Below are 25,768 nucleotides of genomic sequence, written 5' to 3' on the forward strand. Positions count from 1 at the left end.
ACGGGGATGTCCACAGCTATGTCCTTGGGCAGCAGAGTAGAGGGTGCCTGAACTGGCCTTGCCCCACTAACACACTGATGATTAACTCGAATATCACTCTAGAATCTTTGTCCGGCGATGGATGGAGATAGAGACAAAGTCCCTCATCAGAGCAACGGACTGAGCTCCCAAGGTCCAATTCAAGAGCAGAAGGAGGGAGAAGACGAACAAGGAAGTCTGTACCGCAAGGGGTTGGTCCACCCACTGAGACAGTGTGCCTGTTCTAATGGGAGCCCACCAAATCCAGCTGGACGGGGACTGAATGAGCATGCAACCAAACCGGACTCTCTGTATGTGGCTGTAATGGGGGGCTGATTGAGAAGCCATTGATAAAGAACCTTCATCTGGAGAGGTATGGAGATAGAGACAGAGACCCACATTGGAGCACTGGACTGAGCTCCCAAGGCCCAGATGAAGAGCAGAAGGAGGGAGAACATGAGCAAGGAAGTCAGGCCCAGGAGGGGTGCTTCCACCCTTGGAGATGGTGGGACTGATCTAATTGGAGTTCACCACGGCCAATTGGAATGGGACTGAAGGAGCATGTGATCAAATTGGACTTTCTGAATGTGGCTGACAATGAGGGCGGACTGAGAAGCCAATGATAATGATGCCAGATTTGGATTCTACTGCATGTACTGGCCTTTTGGGAGCCTAATCTGTTTAGATGCACACCTTCCTAGACCTGGATGGAGGGGGGAGGGCCTTGGACTTTCCACAGGGCAGGGCACCCTGACTTCTCTTAGGACTGGAGAGCGAGGGGTGGGGGAGTGAGGGGAGTGGGAGGGAAATGGGAGGATGGGAGGAGGTGGAAATTTTTAATTAATAAAAAAAGAAAAAAACTTCAAAGTATTAAAAAAAAAACAGAAAGGAATATACTAGATGATGCAAAGAATCATGTTCCTGACTGGCAAATTTTAGAAATTAGTATCATGAAAGTAGCTCGTAGTCAACAGATTGAATCTAATTACCATTAGGATTCTGATGTTATTATTCATAGAATTGTAAAACAATCCAAGAATTCATATAGAACCACAACAGACAAAATATCTGGTTAGTTTTATGTCAACTCAACATGTCATTTGGGAAGAGAAAACTTTGAGAAAATGCAACACCCTCAAGACTGGCCGATAAACAAGCCTGTGGGGATAATTTCTTGATTGATGTTTGATATGGATAGGTCCAGCTCACTGTGGACAGATCCATCCCCTACGCTAGATGCTGTCTAGATGGTGTCCCTAGGTGGTGTTCTGAGAAAGCAGGCGGAAAAATCATAAGGAGACCAAGCTGGTCAGTAGCACTCCTTCTGGCTTCTGCTTTGGTTTCTGCCTCCAGGTTCCAGCCTTATGCTCCTGCCCTGACCTCTCTGGAGGATGGACTATAAGCAGTAAGGTGAAATAAACCCTTTACAAGGATCAAAAACCACTGTGAGTGTGGAGCCTAGACATCAGACTCTGAACTTTTTATATTGTTGTATTTTGGTTTTGTCTGACTGTGACTGTGCCATTGTTCTTCCCTCTTTGATTAAGAAAGCATGTAAGTTTGTACGCCCCTCCCCCACAGCAATGGAGGCATGTTCCCATTCTCTCCAGCATGAGCTGTCACTTGTGTTTTTGATCTTAGCCATTCTGACAGATGTAAGAGGGAATCTGGGTATTGTTTTGATTTGTGTATCAATAAGGAAGTTTCTCAGAAAATTGTAAATTAACCTACCACAAGACCCAGTTATACCACCCTTGGGCATATACCCAAAAGATGCTCAATTATACCATGAGGATACTTGCTCAGCTATGTTCATAGCAGCATTATTCGTAATAACCAGAACCTGGAAACAACCTAGATGTCCCTAAACCAAGGAATGGGTAAAGAAAATGTGGTACATTTATTTACACAATGGAATATTACTCAGCTGTTAAAAACAAGGACATCATAAAATTTGAAGGCAACTGGACAGAACTAAAAACAAAACCCATCCTGAGTGAGGTATCCCAGACCTAGAAAGACAAACATGGTATGTACTCACTTATAAGTTGATATCAGCCGTAAAATAATGGATAACTATGCTACAATCCACAGACCCAGACAGACTAGGTAACAAGGAGGGATCAGAGGCGGGGAAACAAAGATCTCTCTGGGAAGGGGAAATAGAAGAGATTTCATGAGTGGATTGAGGCAGTGCAGATAGGAACATGAGCGGTCAGGTTGGGGTGGGGTGGAGGGGGTAGTACTGAAAGAAATTACTGGACAGGGGATGCATTTCTGGATCAGGTATAAACCTAGCACAAGGGAATCTCCCAAGAATCTACAAGGATGACCCCAGCTAACACTCCTAGCAATAGTGGACATATAAGTCTGAACTGGCCATCTCCTGTGACCAGATTGATGCCTACTTCAATTGTCATCAGAGAGGCTTCAAACAGAAAGTGATGGAAACAGATGCAGACCCACAGACAAACATTAGTCAGAGCTCAGGGGATCCTGCAGGAGATGGGGAACAAGGAGCATAGGAGTCAGAAGGTCAAGGATACCACAAAAAACTCACAGAATCAACTAACCTGGGCTCATAGGTCTCATAGAGACTGAACCAACAACCATGGAGTCTGCATGGGACTGACCTAGGCACTCTGCATATGTGTTACAGTTGTGTAGCTTGGTCCTCTTGTGGGTCTCCTAACAGTGGGAACAGGGGAGTCACTGACTCTTTACTGGCTTTTGGGACCCTACTCCTCATACAGTCACCTTGCTCAGTTAATACATGGGGAGGTGCTTAGCCTTCCTACAACTTGATATGCCATGCTTTGCTGATATCCACGAGAGACCCGCCCTTTCCTAAAAAGCAATGGAGGGGGAGTAGCTTGGGGAGGGGGGAGAAGAGAGAGGGAAACTGCAGCCAGGATGTAAAATAAATCAATAAAACTTAAAAAATACACAGTGAGTCAGAATCCAGGAAGCGTATTTTGCCTTACTATGTCTCTCTTTTTTGCAACAATTAGAGCCTGGAGAATCTTGTCTGGGTTTCTGTATTTTTATAATAAATCCTTTGTCCAGAAAAAAAACAATAAAAATAAAATAAAAAAAGAAAGCTTGTTACTTAGTTTTGAAAATACACCCCCATTAGACTGGCCTGTAGGCATGTGTGTGGTGCATATTCTTGATTGATAAGCATGGGTCCAGTTTACTGTCTGAGGTTCTGCCCCTGGACTGGGGGTCCTAGGTGCTATCATACTGCACTCTGTCAAAGCCTCTGCTTCCTTCCTGCCTGAGCTCCCCTCACTTCCCAGTGATGGACCATGACCTGGAACTCTAAAATGGAACAAACTTTACTCAAGTTGTTTTATATCATGCTTTCTTTTTAATCACAGGAAAAGAAACCCTAAGATGACCAAGGATAGCCAAAGCAATTCTAAATAGGAAGAACATACCTGGAGGCAGCTCTGTTGACAACAACAGCCTGACACCGGGATATGGAAAAGCAATGTAAGAGAACGGAGGGCCGAGAAATGAAACAATGATGCTAACAGAGACCTAATTTTTGACAAAGGGCGCTAATATTCAGAATTTATAAAGAACTTCAAAACTTAAATCACACGTCCCCACCAAAGGAAACTTTGGCTAAATGAAATCAACAATTCTCAAAAAAAGAGAAAACATAAATGGCCAGTAAATACTTTTTAAAGAGTTCAAAAGTCCCTAGTAATCAGGGGAAGCAATTTAAAACTACTTTGAAACACCATCTCACCTTGGTCAGAATGGTTATCATCAAGAAAACCAACCAAAAACAATCATGGTGAGGTTCCCAGGAAAGAGGAACCTTTCTACATCCATTCCGGTGGAGTGACAGCACCAGCGTAGAGCTTTCTCAAAAAAGTCAAAGTATAACTACTCCCACTCCCAGGCACATGCCTAATGAAGCCACATCCTACCACAGAGATGCGTGCTCACCTGTGTTTACTGTTATTCAATTCACAACAGCAAGGAAACAGAACAATCGCAGATGTCTACACCCACACGAAAGGATAAAGAAAATGTGATACATATATACAATGAATTATTACTCAGCTATAAAGAAAAGTAAAATCATTGATAGACTTCAAAAGTATAATATTAACTGTGGTGACTCAAACTCAAGAAGAACAAAAGCATGTCCTGTCTCATATGTGAATTCTGGACTGTACTTCCGTGTATATACACACATGGCATGATGTAGCTTATGTGTGTGTGTGTGTGTGTAAACACACATAGAAAGGAGACAAAAGAGGGTAAAAATAGGTGATAAGGAAGTCAGAGAGTGGGCAAATGCATTCACAGGACATGGAAGAGGTGAAGGGTGGGGTGAGGAGGCTCCAAGGGAGGATTATGGGAGACTAGATGGATAGAGAGTTTACCCAACACACTTTGTTAAAAAAAATGACTTAAGATATCTAATATCTAGTATGCTAATTTGAAAACAAAAATTAAAAAGATAAACTAGATTTTCAATAGTTTAATCACTGATCGACGACTTCCTGAGCATGGTGCCCAGATCTATAAACCTCACAAGTTCAAATGTCCTTTTATGGGATGGATTTTGCATGGACTATTATACTTCTAACCAAGTATGCCACAGCACATTCTTAAAAATAAACCTAAGATAAAATGACTAGAAAATTAAGGAACATGACGCGTATGAAACACGCATTGTATCAGAAATATCAACACAACCATGATTTGATCTGGATCAAGCCCATGTTGGATCTATAGTGAAAGTTTTCCTTGGGTTGGAAAGAGAATGTACCTTTTTTTTCCCCAAACATACGCACTTTTTTCTTCCTCTGCCTTACAAGAGGAGAATTCATTGAAAAAAACATATACCAATATAAACTCAAATTCAAAATCATAAGAAATTAATATTCTTTTAATGTGGTCTTGTTGAACTTCAAATAATCATTTTAAAATATAAATATTGTAATTTCCATAAATATAAGGGGATTCTGTGATCAAAAGTGGCTTTTTGCACTGTCCAAGTAAGCAGCTTGATCTGTTTTGCCCTTAAATTTACATTGACCAGGGTGCACTGTGTTTATATTTAAGGTTATCCATTGAGACTTTTCATAGTTGCAACAGCACGGCTTGTGCTACCTTCTTAACAGAATGCATTCCTCTTTATGTATCTGGAAACGTCTCACATTTCACCCAGACAGCACTAAATAAAAGCCAAACTTCATATGCAAAAAGTTCAACAAAGATTCAAAAAGAAACTTGGGGAAGATGCACAAGGCAATGCTTCTCCTCAGGAGACAGCACCCTATGAGGAGGGCTGTCTGCTGGAAATGGAAGCAACTTCCAATGGGTGCACGGAGCTACAGAAAATTTCAATTCATAAGTCAATGGCGACATTTTTGCTTTATAGACAAAATCTCTTTTTGCAGCCCAGGCTGAACTTGCACTCATGACAATCCTCTTGCCTCTGCCTCTCAGAAGCTGGGATTGCAACCGTCTAAACATCTCTTTCTTTGCTTCAAAAGTTAGTTGTTTGTTCTTATCTTAAAAACCATGAAGACTTTTTAGGATTAACTTATCTTTAGTGTCCATTCTATCTGTCTTCTTCCCATTACAGGAATAATGCATTAAATATTTAAAAAGGTTAATCTTATTCAAAGTATAACATTTTCATTCCTCTATTTATACAGTTAGTGTTTTTTCTAACTACAAGTCTAAGTTCAATGTGAACTGTAGACACTGAAATTTTCAAATAGCAAAATCATTCATAATCCTACCACTCAGAAGAAAAGCAAATATATTAACATTTTATAGTCATAATTTATTTGAGTTGATTATAATATATTGAAATTATTGTTAGTAGATTATACAAAGTAGAAACACAAATTGGAGCACTCCCTTTTCAGTGGCCTTGATTGGTCATTCAGAATATGTGAAAAGTACTCTTTAATGAACAGGGCCTCTATAATTCATATTTACTAATTATAAGGTTACATATTCTAGTTTTCCAAAATGTTTTTATTGTTCTGTATTAACTCTAAAATAGCTTATATTTTTATTATACTGTTTATTATTAGGAATTTGGAAATTGTAATGGAGCCATTGTACTGAAAAATACAGAAATAGACATGACTGCCTACAATGATGTATGCCAGATAACAAAGGTATACAATAGAGAATCAATTTTTATGAAAAAATTCATGAAGCAAAAACTAAATACACAAAACGTGCATGGCTCACAGTTTTGTGCTGGAATTGATTTGCTCTCAGAAGGAGCCCTCACCAGTTGTCAACACATCCAGCAGCTGATAGTAAAAGTGAAGCAGCTCTTTGTGTGTCTGACGGATGGACTGCCTGAACATGAAAGCCCATGCCTCTCATCCAGCACTGCTATGCAAACAAATATATATATAAAGTCTTTATGGTTGAGTTGGCATTAAGAATAAGTTTTTGGCTGGGTGGTGGTGGCGCACGCCTTTAATCCCAGCACTCGGGAAGCAGAGGTAGGTGGATCTCTGTGAGTTTGAGGCCAGTCTGATCTACAAGAGCTAGTTTCAGGACAGGCTCCAAAGCTACAGAGAAACCCTGTCTCAAAAAACCAAAAAAAAAAAAAAAAAATTAAAGGTGCTATAAAATAAGATCTACTCAAGTGCTATTGCGAGTTTATGAGCTCAATAGATGCCACTACAATTAGTAACAAAAAAGTTATGCCAATTCTGCCTTAATTAACAAATAGTTAAGCTGAACAAGCATCTGTCTGTTTGAACAGGTTGTGCTCTTAAATACATTAAACACATCCTAAACCAATATTATCTGAACCATTAATGTGATTATTTGAAAAATAGTATAAATGAAAATTATTCTAAGTTTGGTTAGTAGATGTTTGAATTAACATAATTAGTGAAAGTGGATATGGCAGAGGATGGAAAGGAGCCACGTGCAAAAGAAGGTAATGTTAAAACAGCATCAACATAAACGCTGTCCAACCCCAGAGGAAAACACCCTTGCAGTAAGTATCTGCTACTGTCGATTTCTGACTCCACAAAACAGTCATTATATGGTGCTTTTTAGAAACTTTCAAACACAAGACTGCACCTTGACCTGAGCACTCTGGAGGTTGAGGCTGAAGGATAGAGATTTTGAGGTCAACCTGGGCTATTTAGTGAAATTCTGTCAAAAACAAAAATTAAAATAATTTGTGTAAATATAGGTTGTTTCCATTTGTACTGTGTTTCATAAGTTTCTATAGATTAGGAGACTTAACACGGTATCTGTGTGTATGTATTCATATTATCTATGCATATCTATATGCATGTTTCACAAGTGTGAGTTTTTGTGTAAATGCACATGTGAGCACATATATGTTGAGGACAGAGGCTCATGCCGGGTGTCCTTCAACTGCTGTCTTTCTATTATATATGCATATACATATACATACACATATACATACATACACATATACAATATTAAGGCATGGTCTTTCACAGGATGCAGAGCTAGCTACTAGTTTGACTAGTCAGGTGGTCTTGAAGATTCCCTTATCTCTACTTCCAAGGTGTCAGAGCCACTAATCAAGTCCAGCCTTTAGATCGGTTCTGGGAATCGAACTACAATCTTCATGCCTGGCCCATAGTATCTTATACATGTCATTGAAATGGCATCAAATGAATATAATTCTAATAATTACAACATGTTCTCATCATGACTACAGAATAAAGGTACTTTAATAATATATTTATGCTGGAATTTCCCAGGCTCCTAATTCAGATTTTCAGGACTCTACACAAACGCAATACCAGGGATGAAAGCTCTTAAATACTGTGAAGATACCAACAGAAGGCAGAAGACTTTATCCTTAAAAAATGAAAATTAAAAAGTTCATGCCCCTGTGTAAGAGTCCGTTGATACACACAGGTTCACCTACACAGCAAAATAAGATTCCTACATGTTGGCACTCTGAGCATCTGTTTACTTCTCTACCGTGTTTCATGGCATGTTCTCTGATCCAAGAAACTGAATGCACATTCAATCTGCAAGTGAAACATGAGGACTACTAAGTCCAAGGCACTGGACAAGCCAGTGCCGGCTTCTCCTGAAGCTTCCTTCCTGTCTGGGGTGAACCTGGATGCTGCCCCTTCCTGCTGTGCATTAGACACAGAGAATGCCAGCAAGCTGGGGCACTTCAAAGACACAGAGTAATTCCTTCTCCCTCTCTTCTTCCCTCCCTCCCTTCTGTTATTCTGGTGTTTTTGAGACACGGTCTCTCTACATAGACTGGGTTGCCAGGGAATTCACTATGTAGACCAGGCTGGCTTCAAACTCACAGAGATCTGCCGGCCTCTGCCTCCCTAGTATTGGAATTAAAGATATGTACTACTAGAACCCAGCTCAGCATAATGTCAGTAAGAATTTGGAGATGAGAACCAAAATTCTGTTGCTTCAAGTGATTAATAACTGCAACTTTCTTGTTCCATTTTTGACAGTTAAGCATATAGAAATAAAAAGAAAAGAATTGAAAAGAGAACTTAAAATAATTTTATTTGGGGATAAAACTGAACTCTATGAATGAACAAACGACACACTGGTAAGCATTTAATTTCTCCTTTTACCACAGACAAGTATGCATAGTACCCACATCCTAAAGCTAAATTGCTAACTCTTCACAAATAAAAAGTTCTTTATTCTTCTTAGTAAATATGAAATTATTATGTTGATTAAAACCAACATAATGAAAATGAAACATTTAGAAAATTAAAACTCTTAAAACACACACACACACACACACACACACACACACACACACACACACACCGGGAAGATTTACTGTAGAATGTTTAGACTTAGCCCTTCAAGATACAGCTAATTACTTGCTGACATGCCATTATAGCAAGGCACAATGATATGAATTTTATACCATAGAAAATAGCATACCAAAGTATGTTTCCATAACATATCAAAATATGTTATAGAAAATTTCATTGAGAGGATGATCAACATTTAGCGAAATTAGCTCCACAAGTCAGTCAATCACTTTCTGGAACTACATAGATAGTAAATACTGCAGGGCTGCAAGCCACGCACAGTGTGACTCCTCAAATCTCTACAGGTACAGAAACAGTCATGGACAAGGCATGAGCATTATATGTGCTTCTGCACTCCAACAAAACCTCACAGAAAGCCAGTCAGCACAAAGCCTGGCTATGTGCCCTTCAAGTAGATTGCACATTACCAGAAGTAGCAGTAAGTGGGGATAACAGACGATGTTATATTCTGTTATTTCCAAGATCTTTTTAACAACTTTAAGTAGCACATACATCTTACCTGATTGGGTATCCTCAGTGGGGGCCTTGGGCCTCCAGGGTACCGAGGTGACATAAAAGGCTGGTGAAGACAAACAGACAGACCAAAAATCAGAGTGCTGTGAAATACAAATCAAAACCAAACTACTTGAAGAATTCAGAATTAATATGAATCATACAACAATTCATTTTCTTATATGGCTATTTTCAGCAGAATAAAAACTTCTAAGTAAAGAGTCATCCTGCTTTTAATTTTGTAGAAAATCTGGAAATTTTCCAAATGAAATACGAAAGCATCAAAGATGATTAACTACAGCAATTAAAAATATAAATTTCTAAAATAATGATAGCTAATTGCTAAAGAAAAGATAAAGAACCAATAACCATTTGAAAATGGTGCTTGATAGTTATTGCATTATACAGAATAGGTTCTGAATGTAAACTTTTGAATAAACTATAAATACTTATTATCAGTTTTCAATAATTTTTTTCAAGATAGGGTTTCTCTATAGTTTTGGAGCTTGTCCTGGAGCTAGCTCTAGTAGACCAGGCTGGCCTCAAACTCACAGAGATCCGCCTGCCTCTGCCTCCTGAGTGCTGAGATTAAAGGCATGTGCAACCACCAACCAGCTCAATAAAAAATTTAAAGTTATCAAATTTCATCTCTCCACTGCTGTTCTATATGATATTGTAAATAATTTTGTTTCCTAAGGGTCGTCTATAGCCAAAATACTTTGCTGACTTTTTCACATTATGAGTTTGTTATAAGATTAACTATAAACTTTAAAGATAAAATTCCTTTTCATATTTTGATTATAGTATGTTCTGAAGTATATTAATTTAAACAAAAGGGAAATGGTCTCTTTTTAAAAAGTAATGCTAATTTGTGTTGTTGGATGTAACAAAGATTCCGCTAAGTTGGGTTACATCTTTTAGTAGAAAACTGAGTATCTGGGAGTGCCTTTGTATCCACTGCCTACAGGTAGGAGTCCAATACTTGACTACTTAGACTCGGGTGTTCATTTCTAGAAAGTTATTAAACTATTCAAAATTTCTATTTTATTGTATTTTAATAACTAGCAGAATAATTATATTCTTGCTGATTTATATGTATTATTTAACTATAAGATCATTTACATATAAAATAAGCAAGTACTTATTTCTAATGGGATGTATATTAATTAAAATATCAAGAACAGTTTAATGTACACTGAGAATCAATTTAACAGATAACAAGTAAATAAAAATCTTTGCATTTCAAGTTTACATTTTACATAATTGAGCCCTACATTTATATCTTTTATAAATAAGAAATTTGGTCCACAGCAATAAAATCTCAAGAAATTTCTGCCATGAAGATTTGTGTCTATAATGCATTCGCAGTCTAAGGCAACAAGAAAATGAAGTTTACAATGAACAGCAACTTGTTTTTGCTCCGTGTACTCTTGTGTGTCACTGTGCTCCCAGGAGACCATTTTACTGGGCAGAAGTGGTGCGTGTTTCAAATAACAGGATTACCTCCAGCTGCTAGCGTGTAAGTAGACTTTCTTGTTTTAACAAAGTTGATTATTAAAAGGTTCAGCTTTCATGGATGTGACCAGAGTTAGCGCTCATCTTCATGGGAGAAACTATTCTAAAGTGACTTGAGAGGTGCTACATATTGCCAGCTTATTCCAGCATCCAGGCTCGGGTCTTTTCTTTCTTTTCTAAATCATCCAATTTTACTTACACAATTACAATTTTCACATGTGGAGTCACCTCTAAATTTAATAATCAGGTACTATATTATTAGCTTCATAGTAGTTGCCTCTCTTTAACAAGTGAAGCTTCATGATATAGTCACAAATTCAAGGCATACTATCAGCTTATTGAAATACTGAGAAACAAATGTAGCTTACTAATAATTCCCACCTATGATAAAACCAGCTGGAAATGGAGTCCAGGTCAAAAGATGTGAATAGCATCACTAAATACCAAATGCCGGGACAAGTAACTGTTAAGTGCCTTATTTGAAACATAATACTTGAAATTTATATGCTCACCTAATGTGAAAAGATGCTACAGTGTTAATTTCCTGGATTACTTGACCTCTACACTGAATCATGAATTAGTGTATTTGAATGAGATTATATGAACCTTTCTACCTGTCTTGCAGAAGTAACCTGAGGCTACTGTGAGGGAGTGTCACTATATGCGGTGGGTAGGGATGTACAGGTCCCTGTAAAATAATATTGGCAGATACAGATTCAGGTTAAGGCAGCTTATTTCCTCACGTGCCTTTCTCTAAAAAAATCATTTTGCGTTCTGATAAAAGTGGGAAGGACAGGAGAGAGGGAGAGAGGAGAGAGGAGGCAGACAGAAGTCACAAACATCTAAGTGTCTTTACAAAGCATACATGAGAAAAAATCTAGCTCAGATTTTTTTGAAATATTTCTATCTAAATTATAAAAAATGCTTTTGTGAAGTATTTTTTAAAAAATTAGTGTTGGTATAAATTCTAAATATTCAGACCAATCCTAACTCTAACATAGCAGACAGCCATCTATATTAACTGTCGAACAAGTTAGCTTATGTAAACACAGCATTACAGTACCAAATTATCGGCACTGGATCAGTTGAGAGAATTCTATAATGGCATCTGTACTTCACTATTAGGAGTCAATTTAAAATAAACAATGGTAAAATAAAGATCTAGGCCAGAGAGTATCCACCAGCAATATGAGTGATAGGTATTCACAGACATGCTGGTACTCTATGCACTCTTAATTTAGGACAAACATGCTCTTCAAAGACCCTGTAGCCCTGAGAATAAGCTTATTCTTTATATTTGAGGCAGTTTGTTTTGTTTCATTTTGCTTTTTGATTTAAATAGGGCATCAAATCCCTGAGAGAGGTTATTTATAATGTATGTGAAAAAAATCTGTGTGTGAGTCAAGAGCTTGGATGCTAGTATTTGTGGCATAACTAATGAGTAGGGTGGCCTTGAGCTATAAGCCCTGGGGGCTGCAGTTTTCTTAACCTTAAAATGAAGACGTTGGAACAGATGATTTTGAAAATTCTTTACAAAACAAGGGATCTATGATCCTGGAATAAATTCTTTGTAGTTTGCCTTTAACTACAAAGATTAGTAGACTGTACAACTGTAGCCATCTGAACAGCGTACAGATGAAGAGGGGTGAGGGAAAAGCATAGGCTTCTAAGGCACAAGCCATCTTTATCAAGCAGTTGGAGAAAATGGCCACGTTTTCTAGAGTAAAATAAATTGTGGTCAAGAAAGAAACACGCCGACAAACAATGGTGCTCATTGTTATGAGGCATTAAAGGTCAACCGGGGGACAAAGAGGAGTGCCTGCTGATCTAAGAATATAGTGAGAAACCCTCATCTGACAAGTGACTCACTGGGCGCTCACAGGGCACGGGTCCTAGGTGGCCAGATTCATCAGTGAACAGAGCAGATAAAGCTCACTGTTCTCTCCGGGGGGTTCTTCAGGGCTCACAATGTTATAATTAATCTGAGGAATAATTTTTTGGAAAAACGTTCTGTGCATCGGTCCTCTAATTTGGAACAAACAGAATGTTCTCTTCACCAAATGTCAAGTACCAAAGAAAGCTCAGAGAAAATAATCCTTTACTCTGTGTCTTCTGCGGAAGCTGTATTGCATCTCCCTTACTTGATCAAACATGCAGCTCTCAGTGACGGCAAATCTAGACGATGATTTTTCCAGTTTCCCAACTGGTCCACCTGTACAGGATGAGGCTTTTCATAATGCATGATGATCTAGTTTGCATCCCAAGGGAGAAGTTAAGGCAAAGTTCTTTCTGCATGTTCCCATTATCAACATGAGCTTTGGGTGTTTGTGTTGCCACAGAATTCCTAGGATGAAACCAGGATCCCCAGGGCAAAGCTATTTGAAGATGGGCCTGTAGGGAGTCTTGGGGGCAGAGGGCGGAGCTTTCCTGAGTACTCTGCTGTCTTAAATGAGAGAAATTATTGTTCTCCTGCCCACTAAGAAGGGAAGTGAATGCAAGGCTGTTTAGATTGTGGGGGGTTTGGTGGTTGTTTTATTTTTTGAGACAGATCTCATATAGCTCAGACTAGGCTCAAGCTTGTTATGGAGCTGACAATAACTTTAAATTTAGGATTCTCCTGCCTCACCTCCTGAGAGCAGGGATGTAGGTATGCCTCCACTCCAGGTTAACTGGTGCTAGCAGATGGAGCTTGCTTCATGTCAATACTACAAAACACTCTACCAGTGGAGCTCCTTGATCTTGAATATTCTTGGTAACAGAACTTTGAGGAATAAGTCTGTCACTTAAATCACCTACTCTATAATATTTTATTATAGCAGCCCAACTGACTAAACCTAAAAAAACGGGCTAAAGGAAACGAAGACTACAAATACATATTACAGAATCAGTAACCGTGACGACAAGGTGGAAGGCTAACAGTACCCAACAGGAACGTGAGCTCATGGCCACCAGTCTTTCAAAGAATAAAACTATGCCACTTAGGATCATAATTTATTTAAGAATAAATGTCATTAAGTTTTAATTTTCTATTCTACCAAGAATTGTTTAGAATATTTAAACTGCTTTTCTAAAGGGAAGATTATCATTTAATCATTATATTTTCTGTTACATTTACAATAAAATATGATCTATATAATCTTTTTGAATATGTTCTTTATATACATTTTAAACCAAAAAGTTTTCCTTATTAGAATTCATTAAATCAACCTCTTCATGTTAAAAAACAAAACAAACAAAAAAACAAAGACCAGTTCTGAATTGCCATTTTAGTTTTCTTACCTCTGGCTCTGCTACCAGAATGGGATAGCATGGACACACGCTTCATTCTTAGGACCAACCAGACCCACACAAGCTGCCTGCCTGAGCATGTCCTTACACACACATGCACACACGCCGCCCTCAAACACTGTGTGACCATTCACTTAATATGGAGCTCTTCCCCAGTCACCACCAAAACATGAAAAGCCAGAAAGGCAGTGGCATTTCCAGTAAGCAAATTAATTTGCATATAAAACACTAATTAGCATGTGGTCTTGGTTCATCAGACTAAGAGAAATGCCACAATTGAAGCAAAAGAATTTAACAAGCTCTTCCTCTTTTTCCTTAAACACTGGAGTAGAGTTTTGATAATATATAAACTTTGGGCATGTTTATTCTTGTTTTTAAGATAAATGCTGACAGAAAATAGAACACAGGTGGGGAGTGTGGTAAATGTTCATGGTGTGATTAGAAGAGTGTTATCATTATAATAAAACTGCTCATTAAGACATGATAATTTATGAGGTTCTCCAGGAAAGAAACACACGTGCGCTTGAGGGATGCAGCACCAGCAAATATCTGGTTGGCTCCTTATGTTCCTCAGTCACGGAATCATGAAGAGCAGTAACCGAGGACTCCGACTAACTGGAAATGTAACAAAGCTTGGTTGTTCTGTATAACATCTCTGGTCGATTTACTTGTCCCGTTAAAAATACACGCCAGCAGCTGATATTGTAAACGATGAAGCACACCACTGGGAGAGGGTATGGGTTTAGTGAGAAGATCCCTGCAGTCTGTCCAGAGGAAAAAACTGTGCTTACCTAAATAAGGCAAAATTATTGTCTCCTAAAGAGTCCAGCAAGAACAAGAACAAAGAGACACCCCAGAGTTATAATGACAATATCCATATCAACTATACACAGAAGGGTACAATTTCGATTACCTAGACAAGGCCTTTTGTTTTCTACTACTGTTTCTTGGTTTTTGCAATTAGTCCTGGAATGCCAAGTTCTCAACTAACAAGCAGTCGTCAGAAAAAGCAACAATTCCCAACAGCAGCTCATCTCAGCTAATGCCTTGACGACAAATGGGATCCTAATATTTTTACAGTGAAACATTTTATTGTAATTCATTTTACGTTTTGTGCATGTGTGTATTTGTTTACTTGTGTGGGTGGATGCTCCTCAGGAGCTCCCACTTCTATTCAGCAAGGGTCTTTCACTGGCTTGGAACTCTCCACATAGAAAAGGCTGAAGCAAGCCCAAGGTTCCACCTGCCTCCGCTTCCACAGTGCTAGGATACAGGTGTGTGCATTACACTCAACTGTTTTTCACATGGGTTCTGGGCATTGAACTCACTGAAATGAGCCATCTTGTTAGCGCCCAAAAGATATTTTAAAAGCTTATAAGTCTTACGTCTGATCTTTGAAACCTGCTTTCAACAATACATTTCTTTCAATTAAGACTCAACATTTCAGTATAAATATTAAATATTTTGTTTCTTAAATAGAGTCTTTAGTATAAAAGGCAAATAAGAAAGAGCTTACTTTTTAAATGTACTTTATATGCTACAACATTTAGACAAAAATGTGAGGTGTGAAATGAAGCTTATTCTGGAAAAATATGAATTGTCTTCAATAATTTTAACAATTATACAATGAGTAAATGTCTGTATGTTTTGGTCTGGAGGAGCCATTACTAAGCCTAGTTTTAATCTTTTCTCTAGTTTGGCCAATGTAAATGTAAGCAGATCCTGAGTCCAGCATGACATGATTATTCTAGAATCAATAAAACATAATTTTAGAAAATAAAAATATGTCAGGATACAATTATTCATAATGCTAGCAATAAATCCAAAATATATTCACTACAAGGTTTAATCAAATGACAAATACTCTTTTAATATCAAAATACTATTTTTGTTACTGAATACCTAATTTATTAAAGCTTCCATATTATCTTCTCTATGTAAATTTCTACATTTTACTTTTAAAATTCTATATTTTACTTACAAGTAAATTCTTATTAAACTTAAGTATGCTAACTTTTTTGAAGCTATACACTACCAACAATAAATACTATCATGGAATATTACTTTGAAAGTCAATAGTGTAGTGACTTCCTTATTCCATCTAAGTCATACTTTATATACAGCTGTTTACATATTTTTATAATTCCATAAGATGCTTGAATTTTCTATAGAAAAGTAATGATGCATGTTATATATAAATGAATCTAAAGATCTTTTAAAATTTAGTCATCTTAATTTGTTTAGTTTTTTTTTTCTGTTTTTCATGAACATCAGACAGCACTGGCACCCCAGTGAATAAGACACTCTTGATTAACACATTTTAATTCCAACTAGTACTAAACTAATTTAGCTCACAAATGACATACTTGTGCTGGCATATTCTGCTGATCAGCATAAGTACGTAGTTTATCTTCCATGCATCTAAGATATTCTATCATCATCAACACTTAATTAAAATAACTGTAAAGTAATAACAGATCTAGGTTCTTTGATGTGTTTTTGGCAAGCTAATCCCATACAGCAGTTACAAGCAGGGTGATTATTTATGGATTTATTCTAAACATCAAAATTGGTCACTTACAATATGGGTCTTTTTAAGAAGATGAAAGTGCTTCTCAAGCTTTTAATACCATGTAATCACTACATGTAGGTGTGTGGCACAGACTTCTGGATTGTGAATGAGGACTATGCTGTCTGCTGGTCTAACAGTATAAATAATTGAACATTCTGTAAAAGTCAGTGATTCACTTAAGTCTCTTAATTCACAAACATGCCTATTTTGGTGTATGGTACTAAGGTAACAACAGACCAATAACCTGTAATAAATATCTGATTATAAAAATACATAATTGAGATTTAGAGCTTAGGATAAAGCACTAGGGTGACTCAACTTTAAAGCTAAAATTTTCAGGTGAATGGATGGAGTTAGAAACACTGTCCTAAGTCATACAACCAGAGCCCAAAGACAAATTCTGCACGTGTTCTCTTCTAAGTGGACTTTTGTTTTAAGCTTTGGATAACAGCAGAGGTTAGGTGTCCAGTATGGGTATAGGGGACGAGGGAACCTCCCTAGAAAGGGGAAATGGAGTAGAGTGCTATAAAGAGATAAAAGGGCAAATGGGATGAAGTGATGAAACGGGAAAGGGGTAGAAGGGCAGAGTAAGGGATGCAATATGGGAGGGACCTTCTGAGAAGTCACATGGAAACCTACTACTGTAGGAAATTCCTAAAATAAATACACGGATGAAAGGAATTGAAATGGGATCACCATATACTGGGAGACAATGTCACAATTAGATATTTTATGACACCAAGTAAAACCTCCAGTGTCAGCTGTATCTTGATGAGTTGTTGGTTAAATGGATTCCATTGACCCCTCCAAACATTACAGGTTATTAGCAAGGCTTTTCATTACCCTTACAGACTGAAGGTAAGGACCTACTGCTGAAGACACAACTTACTTATGTCATCAAACATGAAGAAATTGGGCTGGTGCCTGACTAGAACTTCACCCCTATTGACTAGACTAGTGTTTGTGGTACCAGAAAGGACTCTGAATGCTACCAGAGAAGAAAAGTAATCATCACCAATTCATCAGCTACAAACCTTGCAGCCCACAATGGTGACCTACCTGCAAGATTTACTGGTGCCACAGTGGCACAAATGTTTGGAAGTAAACACTTTCTGATCGGATTTAAGACACACTCAATGGGATGGAACGTGTACATGATACCACTAAAATAAGTAAGAACCCAAGACTAGACGGGCCATGGGCCTAGGGGAAAACCTAATTCTATTATTCTCCTAAAGGAACATAGCCACGAAATGAGAGGCTCAAGCCTCATCAGAAAAGTTTGAAGGTGATGTAAACTGACAAAGAGGTTCACAACTGGACAATGTTCAGAGAGTCAGAGCCCTCGGGACACTCAGGCCTAAATCGGATGTCTTCATCAGACTCCTCACCTCAAGGCTTGGGGAATTATGCAGAAGAGGAGGCAAAAAGGAGTCCATGACCCAGAGGTGGTGGATGACTCCAGGAAACAGCATCTCTCAGACACCTGAACTCAGAAACTGCCACAGCGCACACAACACCTGACCAAGTTTAACCAGACCTAAGTCCAGCACATCCAGGAAGGGGAAAGGGACACAAAGTCCCACCTCTGATCAAGGATTAATTTTCAATTTATACCTGCTAGGCAAGGGAAAATCCACTTCCACCAATGGAGAGACACTGTATATATCAAGCATACTTTAGGGAGGAATATACACACTCGGGAAACAGAAGACAAACTTTGTATTTGCACTGTTGTATGCTTTTCGTTTTGTTTTTGTATTTTTGCCTATTGATTTTCTTTCTCTCATGTGCGAGCTCTTTTTCTTTTCTTTTTTATTTTATGCATGTTTTGATTTTGGTTTTGTGTGGATTTGCTGTTTTTTCTGTTTTTGGTTTTTTTGTTTTGTTTTTGGAGAGATGGCTGGGAAATGAATGAACATGAAGCTGGGTGGGTAGGAAGGATCTGGGAAGAGTTTGGGGGGAGACTAAAGATAATGATAAAATATAGTGTATAATTATTTTTAAAAAGCTGAAGTTAAAACAATGCTTCTAACTTCCCCTAAAGAATACAAATCCATTCCTTTTGTGCACGGCACGATATATATTTTCATGTAAAGCTGCTCTAGCTCTAGTTTACCTTATTCAGTTATCACTGCAAAAACAACTTACAATGCTATTATTTTGTTATCTTTCTGGTATTTGATATCTTGTGACATTTCTATTGTTGTAGGGAAGTCCTTTCAACGTCCATGCAGAGAAATTAATTTATTTGTATAAGAAGCTGACACAGATAGAGCTTAGGGGTAGAGTGCTTGCCTGGCATGCCCAGGGTGTGAGCATTCCCAGAACCACAAACGAAACAAAACACACGAGATAAATATGGTGGTGCACACCTGTAATCCCAGCAGTCTGTAGGCTAAGGCAGGGGTTTTATACTACTTTCATGTCAGCCTGGGATGTATGGCATTTTAGAGGTCAGGTTAGGCAACATAGTGAAATCCTGTTTCAAAATAAAAGGTAAAACGAGGATTAGAGATATAGCTCACTGGGAGATTCTCTTAGCTACCACGTAGGAGGTTTTGAGCTCACTGCCTAATCATAAAGAAGAGGAAGAGAAGGAGGAAGAGGAGGGAGGGAAGAAGGAATATCCAATAAAAAGTGTAAGTGTCCAGGAATAAGCGAGAGCGTGTTTGGGGATTTTAGGGGAAGTGCGTCATGATAAACCTATACCAGTTTTATGGGTTTCTAGATTAAAACTGCAAGTAGTTTGATTTTTGCATGAAGTGGGGAGGAGAGGAGATGGGGGAAACTGCTCATCATGTACTGAGCTGTACTGAGAAGGGGAAGTGTGCCTGGGCTAGAGAGCAGATTGTAGGATATGGCACACAGGTGTCACAGGAGCCCCATGATAGCATCTGAACTCTTTCGCCATGAAGAAATGATAAATATTTGATATAGGTATGTTACCCTAATTTTTAAATTATATAAAATAATATAAACATATTATCGTATATGAATATAATTTACTGTATATATTATTAGTAAATAAGATAATATATTCATATAAGACACTATATCAATAAATTATCATATATTGTTATAAATATAAATTATATCCTATAAAAATCAGTATTTATATGTCAATTTTAAATAGTAAACAAGATTTTTGCATGTACATTAATGAATTACACTAGTCTTACTCATATATTAAATGCTAGAAATCTGAAAAATAAAAGAATGAGAGGGACCCAGGATTTGTGTACAAACCTGCAATAGCAGTTCTAAGGTGGCTGAGGAAAGAGGCCTGTTGCAAGTGCAAGCATTTTCAACACATTTAGCCCTATCTTGAAAAAGAAAAGGAGACTGTGGGTCCAAGGGGCAAAACACACACCACCATTGGCTCTCTAGGTGATTTGCAATTACAGTTGACCAGATTCTATGTTAAAAACAAAACAACAACAACCACAAAACTAAAAACTTTAGTACCATATGTTGATGCCTTGACTCTTAGGAAACCATACTGGTCTCAGATGGCCAGGCGAACTAAGAAGTGCTCACTAGATAAACAACTGGATTTCTAACAGAGACATTTATTTGCCTTCTGTTCTAACTGGAAGACACAGTAGATACTCAACAGCTCAGAGTCCCTCTTTTGCTCCCTGTCCATGCAGAAAATGCCACTGGGCTTTTAGTTTTCAGAATTAAAGGTTTTAAAAAGCTTATTTAGTTACTCAAGCTGAGAAATATTAATTTGTTCCATAGCTGAGACCAGAAAAACTATCACCAGGACTGCAGGACAGCATTACCAAAGTCAGGGGCCATCGGTCACCTCTCCGCTTTCAGTTGCTTTTATTTTTGCACTAGTGAAGGCCTTGCTCCATTTGCATGCACAGATTCTCTGTTCTCCAACATTCCAAATTACATTTTTAGAAAATCTAAGTTTAATTTTTACTGTTTGAACTTTGATAAATAAGCAGTATTCCCTGCTTCCCACTATACAAGTCTGGTGCATTAGACTCTGAGAAATAATATTTCTAATATCTTTTCTGAAACAGGATTTCTCCGTGTAGCTCTGGCTGTCCTAGAACTCACTTTGTAGACCAGGCTGGCCTCAAACTCACAGAGATCCTCCCGCCTTTGCCTCCTGAGTGCTGAGATCAAAGGCGTGAGCCATCACTGCCCGGCCTATTTCTACCATCTGAACTTTAAAACTCTGTGTACATGTGTATGCACACATGCACAGGCAATGTTAGATGTTATATTTTAATAACTATACCTGATATTTATAGTGCCCTATTCAACACAATCAATAAACAACACAATAAACTTGTGGTTCATTAAGATTTAAAGTGATACCTACAGCTCCTGGAGCATGGGAAAGGAGTGTCTCTAGAATTATATTTCCAAAGACTTGCTTCTGAAAGTCTTTGTATCAGGAAAAGAGGAAAGATGCAGACCACCAAAGGAAGGCAGTGGCAAGATCAACGAGCAGATAAAGAGCAGAGAGGTCTAACGAGGCGTGCAGACTGTCTAACTGCATACGGGACAAAGCAGGAGGTACTGGTGCTGGTGTGGCCGACTCGGAAAGACTAAACCGCAGAGCACACAGATAAAGGCATCTTCAAAATGGACTTTTTCACAAAAATCAAGTTAATAAATATTTACTTCCAACAACCATTTAACCCGGAGCTTGTAAAAATATTTCCATTTCTTTCTTTTCAGTCGCAAGAGTTGGAGCGAGTAACTATTTTTCTCATGTTTGATTCTTTTTCTTTCAAAGTATTGACAATAGTGTTTTACGTTGAGTCCCCCACTCAGCTGGTTTATGTCATTTATACTGAGCTTTTCTAGTCAATAAGAACACTGTTTAGAAACAAAAAAATCTCTACTATTTCCTTTCTTCCCTCTACTACTTCCTTTCTTTCTTTTTCGCTATTACTATGTCAAAGCATTAGGTCAGCTTGCTACAGTGCAGTTTGGTTAAAAATAGAATCTTTGGAAACATCACTACACTGCCACTAGATGGCAAAGCAGCTTTCCCATTGATGCCCTCGTTCTGTAAAGGGACTGACAATCCGTGGCAATATGTCTTCTATGCAGAGCAGCATTCTAATCAACTTACACGGAAAAATATGGACGAGCACCTCATCCTGAAACTAAATTACTTAAGACACTTATTTATAACCTTAATCACACCAAAACCTTTCTTTTACAAGCCAGCATCAATATATTATTAGTTTTAAACTGTTTCTGTTAAGGATAGTAAGATTTAGTGACTACAAGATAATAAATGCATCACGAGAAAAATTAAAACAAAATATAATACACAGCAAAATGAACAAGTCTATAGTTTGCTGTACGTTCAAGTCAAGTACTTACAGGTATTTCCACATTAGCTACAGACTCAGGTAGGATGTATACTAGTATGTCTGCCTATTAAAGGATTACATCGTGCTCTTCAATAAAGGATGTGTGCAGTTACTGGGGTGACACATGTGGTCCAGTTCCCATCTGGGAACTTTTCTGAGCTGAAGAGCAGGAACAGGAAACACTATGATGCTCTCCCACATCCCAGAAATGAGAATTGACCTCTCTTAAATGTCCTATAAGTCACAGGAAAACCTTTATTACAACCCACAACACCGAATCTTACAAGGTAACAGACAAAATTAGTAATCTAGTTTTTTAAAATACAAAAGAATGTTTACTTTTCCTTTACCTTATAAAGACTAGTTGCTCAATTATATTGACCACTGTACATAAATTAGAATATCTAAAATTGTCTAAGGAATACCGCCACAGCCTATTTCAATAAGGCCATTGGATGAATGAATACACCTATACAAAAGCACAGACATAAAACTCATTGACATCATTTATAGTTAGAGCTCCCTAGTATATGCTGAAGCTGTTCAGTTAAGTCACATGAGATTACTGATGCATTACTGTATTTTTTTTTTCTACTGAAAGCAAACTCCGGATGGCTATGCAGAATCCCATTGCCTTTCCTCTGGTCCCAGTCATTCAGACAGTTTGGTGGCTCTGAAGTCATCCAACAGGTCTACAATGGGTGTCACTGAGGTTTCTTACGCTAATCACTCCTCTGACAGGCTCCAGGCAAATGAGTATGTGCCTCTTTAGATAACTTTCCTTTACTTAACTGATACTTCCTTTTGCAAGTCCAACTAAAGCCTCTAATTTCACTCAATTGGTCACTTACTAAAGTAATAGAAGTTCCCATTTAAATAAAAACAAAATTTAAATGGTGCTATGACTTGAATTAGAAGTGCTCTGGTAAGCTCATGTGTTTTACAATCTTGTAGCCAGAGGGGGTGCCGTTTGGGAGGTTATGGAATCTTTAGAAGGGCAGTCTTATAAATCAGGGTTATGTAAAGCCTTGGCCACGTCCAGTCACTTTCTAATTCCTGGTCCACTTAGACATGAACAAACACACAGCAAACTCCTACCGCCAAGGACTGGGCCACTACAGCCATGCTTCCTGCACTGCTAGACTGGCCCCTCTCAAACTGTGAGTCAGGGCAAGCTTCCCCTACATTAAGCTTCTTCTGCCAGGTACCTTGTCAAAATGACAAGAAAGAAACTAATAACATGGGAACAAAGTCTCAAATAAAGGCGACAATTGAAAGGCTGTTTTCCATAATGGGCATATTAAATTACTGGGATATTAATCACTGTTATTGATTTTAAGATTAAAGTTAGTTGTAATTGTTTTGAATTCGTAAGTTTAGAATTTATAGGGTCACTTGCTAAAGAATTTAAGTTGTACAGGGTGGGGAGAGGGTTGTTCTTTAGTGTAAATGGGAATGAAAGCAATACATTTGCGTCTACTTAGGGAAACTATGTTGAACGTAATTGTTACAGTATGATTATAGTATGAGTACAGCTCAAAACTACTTATGCCTGAGCCTCATAGGTTAATTATAAATTATTAATTTTATTCACTTGATACTAATACTTTAATCTCTTTATGGGTGACTTCCATTCCAGCTATGCCCAAATAAGCTTTGCATTTCCTCCCTGTACAGCTCTACCCAGCTGTAAAATACACGAGAAGAGAACAGCTTCTGGAATCTGGCTGCTACAAGCAAGCTGAGAGCAGAGAGCTGCTTAGTGCTCCTCAGAGTGCTAGGAATTCCCTGGTATCTGCAAAGCTTGGTCTTTGAGAGCCCTGATCTCTTGCTAGGAGCGTTCTGGAGCCAGTCATAGGGAAAATCACAGTCAGCCCTTCTGTAGTTGCTTGCAATGTCCCTTTCCTAGAATGAACTTGTGGAATGGCTGTGCTGAGCTTGGGTGTTTTCATCTGTGAATTTTCTAGATGTGAACCATTCTCAGAAGAAAATGCCTATGGATTCAGGAGTAGAACCTGGTGTTTTTCTGTCAAGTATAATCATTTGGGGCTTCTGATTATTACCATGCTTCTGTATGTTAAAGGCAGCTACTATTCATAATCGACATGTGTTGTGCCCTGGCTCGCAGAGAAGTACAGTCCAAACACTGCAGAAAACCAACACTGACTAGGAAACACTTCAGCCCGACTCAGCACTATATCACTAAGACATTAGTTTTTTAGAACTTGATTGAGTTTTTCAACAGTTTAGGAACATTTTAAATACTAGGTGTAAATAAATGTTGAATAGGTAGGAAAAGGAAAGCCCTTGAGGAGAGTAGAAACAGCCTTCTTGGGTAAACAGAAATCATGCAATGGATCTGAATTTTCCATCCCCTATATTTCTTTACAATGATAAAATCATTACAATTATTCCAAGGTCCAGAATAGGAACTGCAGTATCTTCCTGGATTCTTGCAACTTTTTCTTCTTCTGCTTAATTATGAAAATCAACTAAGGCTTTTCAAACATAATTACCAACTGTTTCTTTCCTTCTGGTCCTACTGTCCCAGATCTTGTCAGAAAGACTTTTTCTTGAGCTCTATTTCTTCAACAGTTTCTACTTCTGGATGTATTCTTCTCAACCCAGACTAGCGGAAACCATCTTTCTCTTTCAAGATGCAAATGTGAAGACACTCCTCACGACAGCTCATTGCGGTCTTTAAGATCAGCTTCAAACTCTGAACTACCTTTAAGGCCCTATAGGACCTGGTCAATTGTCTTGAAATACTTGGTTTCTATTCCTTTCCCTCTGGGTTTCTGCAGTTAATCCTCTTTCCTCTCTTGTTCTTCTTTCTGTCTGCTTCCTTCACCTAACTCTTCATTCATTTTAAGATATTATTTGGATTACTGTTTCTATTTTGACAATAGTTTCCAACTATACCTTTCCCAAGACTAAGCATAGTTATCTGATCTGCTACAAGAACCATCCTGCCCATTTAATATGCCTATTTTCAGATTCTCCATACTTAAACCACTTTTGTCAATTTACCATTCTTTGGACTTGTGATTTCAGGGATCTTATAAAAATATTTATCAGGGATGCCCAAACAAAGTCTGAACCGACTGCAGCCTAAAGTCTGACTCCAAGTGACTGCCTTTCTCAATGAGCCGATGGCTCCAAGAAGTGTACTAAATAGCCTCGGCTCTTACTACGCCCTTTCAGGCTCTCCTCAGCAGAGAGCACATCTTTCCACTCGGTGTCCAGGACCCCTCATCTCCAATCCTGCGCTTTCTGTGTGTTCTGTGGCACCTCAGCTGCTTATTTTGTTGCTGGAACCACTGTCTGAAATACCATTCCTCTGCTTATTCCTCGTATTCGCGGGGCAGTTTTCCTAACCCTCTCTCATCTCCTCCGGTGGACCTAATCACTCTTCCTTGGCCATCACAGAACTTTTCACTTTACTTGGTCATTTTTAAAGCTGGTTTTTGTTAACATAAGGAGCTTCAGGAAGTTGTACACTGTATACGCTGTATTTTAGATATCGCACTGTCTGGAATCTAGTGGTACCTGCTAATCATGAACTGTATCAGAGTAATTAAAAGGAAGTTAAAGCTATTTTGACTACTCTTAACAAGAAAACAGGCAAGGTAGGGGCTAACTCTACCAAATGTGAAAAGGAAAATGTATAGGTTCAGCCACTTTGGCATAATGCTATAGTGTAAGAGTTTGGC

The 25,768-nt window shown here is 38.2% G+C and overlaps 1 protein-coding gene across 4 annotated transcripts in view; it reads right to left on the reverse strand.

The window, feature by feature from the left end:
- The window catches only part of Ssbp2 (single stranded DNA binding protein 2), a 251,742-nt gene that overhangs the window by 50,120 nt on the left and 175,854 nt on the right, over positions 1–25,768 (reverse strand). For all 4 annotated transcript variants that reach the window (XM_038322334.2, XM_038322333.1, XM_038322332.2 and 1 more), the window contains one exon: positions 9,337–9,396. In XM_038322334.2, coding sequence (XP_038178262.1) covers positions 9,337–9,396 — 60 coding nt within the window. The remainder of the gene's footprint in view (positions 1–9,336; positions 9,397–25,768) is intronic.

The sequence above is a fragment of the Arvicola amphibius genome, chromosome 3, assembly GCF_903992535.2.
Source record: "Arvicola amphibius chromosome 3, mArvAmp1.2, whole genome shotgun sequence".
NCBI lineage: Eukaryota > Metazoa > Chordata > Mammalia > Rodentia > Cricetidae > Arvicola > Arvicola amphibius.